This window comes from Salvelinus fontinalis, chromosome 2 (genome assembly GCF_029448725.1).
Source record: "Salvelinus fontinalis isolate EN_2023a chromosome 2, ASM2944872v1, whole genome shotgun sequence".
NCBI lineage: Eukaryota > Metazoa > Chordata > Actinopteri > Salmoniformes > Salmonidae > Salvelinus > Salvelinus fontinalis.
In genome coordinates, this window is record NC_074666.1 from 92024217 (window position 1) to 92029216 (window position 5000).

The following is a 5000-nucleotide window of genomic DNA, read 5'->3' on the forward strand; positions in this document are numbered from 1 at the left end:
ACCATCACGTATTCTCATAGCTGGCTAGATCAATGTTACCATCACGTATTCTCATAGCTGGCTAGGGCAATGTTACCGTCACGTATTCTCATAGCTGGCTAGAGTAATGTTACCATCACGTATTCTCATAGCTGGCTAGAGTAATGTTACCATTAAGTATTCATCTTAGCTGGCTAGATCAATGTTACCATCACGTATTCTCATAGCTGGCTAGATCAATGTTACCATCACGTATTCTCATAGCTGGCTAGAGTAATGTTACCATCACGTATTCTCATAGCTGGCTAGAGTAATGTTACCATTAAGTATTCATCTTAGCTGGCTAGATCAATGTTACCATCACGTATTCTCATAGCTGGCTAGAGTAATGTTACCATCATGTATTCTCATAGCTGGCTAGAGTAATGTTACCATCACGTATTCTCATAGCTGGCTAGAGTAATGTTACCATCACATATTCTCATAGCTGGCTAGAGTAATGTTACCATCACGTATTCTCATAGCTGGCTAGAGTAATGTTACCATCATGTATTCTCATAGCTGGCTAGAGTAATGTTACCATCACGTATTCTCATAGCTGGCTATAGCAATGTTACCATCACGTATTCTCATAGCTGGCTAGAGTAATGCTACCATCAGATGAGAGGGACTGATACAGACTGATACATGATGAGAGTAACTCTGGTAATCAGATGAGAGAGACTGATACATGATGAGTATAACTCTGGTAATCAGATGAGAGAGACTGATAGAGACTGATACAGACTGTTACATGATGAGTGTAACTCTGGTAATCAGATGAGAGAGACTGATACAGACTGATAGAGACTGATACATGATGAGTGTAACTCTGGTAATCAGATGAGAGAGACTGATAGAGACTGATACAGACTGTTACATGATGAGTGTAACTCTGGTAATCAGATGAGAGAGACTGATACAGACTGATAGAGACTGATACATGATGAGTGTAACTCTGGTAATCAGATGAGAGAGACTGATACAGACTGATAGAGACTGATACATGATAAGTGTAACTCTGGTAATCAGATGAGAGAGACTGATACAGACTGATAAATGATGAGTGTAACTCTGGTAATCAGATGAGAGAGACTGATACAGACTGATACAGACTGATACATGATGAGTGTAACTCTGGTAATCAGATGAGAGAGACTGATAGAGACTGATACAGACTGATACATGATGAGTGTAACTCTGGTAATCAGATGAGAGGGACTGATACAGACTGATACAGACTGTTACATGATGAGTGTAACTCTGGTAATCAGATGAGAGGGACTGATACAGACTGATACAGACTGATACATGATGAGTGTAACTCTGGTAATCAGATGAGAGAGACTGATACAGACTGATACATGATGAGTGTAACTCTGGTAATCAGATGAGAGAGACTGATAGAGACTGATACAGACTGTTACATGATGAGTGTAACTCTGGTAATCAGATGAGAGAGACTGATAGAGACTGATACATGATGAGTGTAACTCTGGTAATCAGATGAGAGAGACTGATAGAGACTGATACAGACTGATACAGACTGATACAGACTGATACAGACTGTTACATGATGAGTGTAACTCTGGTAATCAGATGAGAGAGACTGATACAGACTGATACATGATGAGTGTAACTCTGGTAATCAGATGAGAGAGACTGATAGAGACTGATACAGACTGTTACATGATGAGTGTAACTCTGGTAATCAGATGAGAGAGACTGATACAGACTGTTACATGATGAGTGTAACTCTGGTAATCAGATGAGAGAGACTGATAGAGACTGATACATGATGAGTGTAACTCTGGTAATCAGATGATAGAGACTGATAGAGACTGTTACATGATGAGTGTAACTCTGGTAATCAGATGAGAGAGACTGATACAGACTGATACATGATGAGAGTAACTGGTAATCAGATGAGAGGGACTGATACAGACTGATACAGACTGATACATGATGAGTGTAACTCTGGTAATCAGATGAGAGAGACTGATACATGATGAGAGTAACTCTGGTAATCAGATGAGAGAGACTGATACAGACTGATACATGATGAGTGTAACTCTGGTAATCAGATGAGAGAGACTGATACAGACTGATACAGACTGATACATGATGAGAGTAACTCTGGTAATCAGATGAGAGAGACTGATACAGACTGATACAGACTGATACATGATGAGAGTAACTCTGGTAATCAGATGAGAGGGACTGATACAGACTGATACATGATGAGAGTAACTCTGGTAATCAGATGAGAGAGACTGATACAGACTGATACAGACTGATACATGATGAGAGTAACTCTGGTAATCAGATGAGAGGGACTGATACAGACTGATACATGATGAGAGTAACTCTGGTAATCAGATGAGAGAGACTGATACAGACTGATACATGATGAGTGTAACTCTGGTAATCAGATGAGAGAGACTGATACAGACTGATACATGATGATACATGATGAGTGGTGTTGATGAGTCTAAGTGTGTGTGTGTGTGTGTGTGTGTGTGTGTGTGTGTGTGTGTGTGTGTGTGTGTGTGTGTGTGTGTGCGTGTGTGTGTGTGTGTGCGTGCGTGCGTGCGTGTGAGTGAGCGTCCACAGTAGTTATTGGTTTATCATGCCTCAAATCACTATGTGGCTGACTGGCTTATTGATTGACTGTATTGCTGCCTGACTGACTGGTTAGCTGGCTGGTTTGGCTGGCAAATTAGTTATTGACTGTCTGACTTGCTGGTTGGTTGGCTGGCTGGCTGGCCGGTTGACTTACTGACCTGGCTGGCTGGCTGGCTGGCTGGCCGGTTGACTTACTGACCTGACTGGCTGGCTGGCCGGTTGACTTACTGACCTGGCTGGCTGGCTGGCTGGCCGGTTGATTTACTGACCTGGCTGGCTGGCTGGCTGGCTGGCCAGTTGACTTACTGACCTGACTGGCTGGCTGGCTGGCTGGCCGGTTGACTTACTGACCTGACTGGCTGGCTGGCTGGCTGGCTGGCCGGTTGACTTACTGACCTGACTGGCTGGCTGGCTGGCCGGTTGACTTACTGACCTGACTGGCTGGCCGGTTGACTTACTGACCTGACTGGCTGGCCGGTTGACTTACTGACCTGACTGGATGGTTGGTTGACTGGCTGGCTGGCTGGCTGACATACTGACCTGACTGGCTGGCTGGCTGACTGGCTGGCTGACTGACTGAATGGATGACTGCCTTATTTTTTGTATTAATTGTTCAATCTGGTCTGGTACTAACTCTCTCACCCTCTCTCCCTCCTCTCCCCCTGCAGGGTAACCAGGAAGCCCCTCCCCCTCCAGACTCCATGACTCAGCCGTACCCCTCCGGCCAATTTGCCCCCCCTCAGAACGGCCTGCCCGCTGAGTTCACCGCCTCACACCCTCACCCTCACCCTGCGCCCCCCGACTACACAGGACAGCCCCCCGTCAGCGAACACCCCCTCAACATGTACCCCACTTCACAGAACCACAGTGAACAGAGTGGACAGGACACCAGCATACAGACCGTCTCAGCCACAGCCACAGTAAGACATCTCTACTTTATTACACCATCTTGAATATATACTGTTACTGGTATACTGTATATGACTGTTATATATTACTGGTATATATTACTGGTATATATTACTGTTATATATTACTGTTATATATTATTGGTATATATTACTGGTATATATTACTGGTATATATTACTGGTATATATTACTGTTATATATTACTGATATATATTACTGGTATATATTACTGGTATATATTACTGTTATATATCACTGTTATATATTACTGGTATATATTACTGTTATATATTACTGGTATATATTACTGTTATATATTACTGGTATATATTACTGGTATATATTACTGGTATATATTACTCTTTTATACAACAGGTGGGTCTAATCCTGAATGCTGATTGGTTACCACCGACTAAATCTATAACGTTAAAATGCCCATTTATTCTGTTCCATCTGACTGCGCAATCCACTGTCTCATCAGCCCAGCCAGACAATTTATAAACTTGATCTCCACTAAAAAAAGCATCTAGACATTATCTCACATTTCTTTAAGACTAACATTTAGTTTTCAACAGCGGAGATTTATATCAACCTTGCTGTCTGTCTCACTAACATTTACAACATTGTTTCAATAGTCAAATTCAATCTCCAGCTGTCGCATAGTAATGAACTTGTCAGGAATCGGGACGAAGACCTGCAGGCAGCGTTTCTCAGCCAGTCGAAATCATGAATCAGATGGCATCATTTTTATGGATATACCGCATACAAAGACATGTCAATGGAAAAAAGGTCAAATGAAAGGAAGTGCAGCTAGTTTTCAGTCTTTCCAGCTTCAGGTTGAAGTGATTGCTATTAGCTGTGTTGTTAGCTAGCTCCTCTGAACAACAGTGTCCTGACGAGAGAGCACATTTTCTTTCCTCGTTGTTATGGATGTATCCATATTAATGTCACTAGAAAACAGCCTCAACAAATGCAAATGTAACTGCTTTGCTGTAGGACATTCAGAGACTTGTCCCGAAGCCACTCCTGCGCTGTCTTGGCTGTGTGTTTAGGGTCGTTGCTCTGTTGGAAGGTGAACCTTCGCCCCAGTCAGAGGTCCTGAGCGCTTTGGAGCAGGTTTTCATCAAGGATCTCTCTATACTTCGCTTTGTTCATCTTTCCCTCAATCCTGACTAGTCTCCCAGTCCCTGCCACTTGAAAAACATCCCCACAGCATGATGCTGCCACCACCATGCTTCACTGTAGGGATGGTGCCAGGTTTCCTCCAGACATGACACTTGGCATTCAAGCCAAAGAGTTCAATATTGGTTTCATCAGACCAGAGGTCTGAGAGTCTTTAGGTGCCTTTTGGCAAATACCAAGCGGGCTGTGGTGTGCCTTTTACTGAGGAGTGGCTTCTATCTGGCCACTATACCATAAAGGCCTGATTGGTGGAGTGCTGCAGAG

At 43.2% G+C, this 5000-nt stretch overlaps 1 protein-coding gene across 8 annotated transcripts in view; it reads left to right on the forward strand.

Annotated features, from left to right (window-relative positions):
- The window catches only part of LOC129831733 (RNA binding protein fox-1 homolog 1), an 83580-nt gene that overhangs the window by 10862 nt on the left and 67718 nt on the right, over positions 1–5000 (forward strand). For all 8 annotated transcript variants that reach the window (XM_055895188.1, XM_055895180.1, XM_055895172.1 and 5 more), the window contains exon 2: positions 3312–3563. In XM_055895188.1, coding sequence (XP_055751163.1) covers positions 3312–3563 — 252 coding nt within the window. The remainder of the gene's footprint in view (positions 1–3311; positions 3564–5000) is intronic.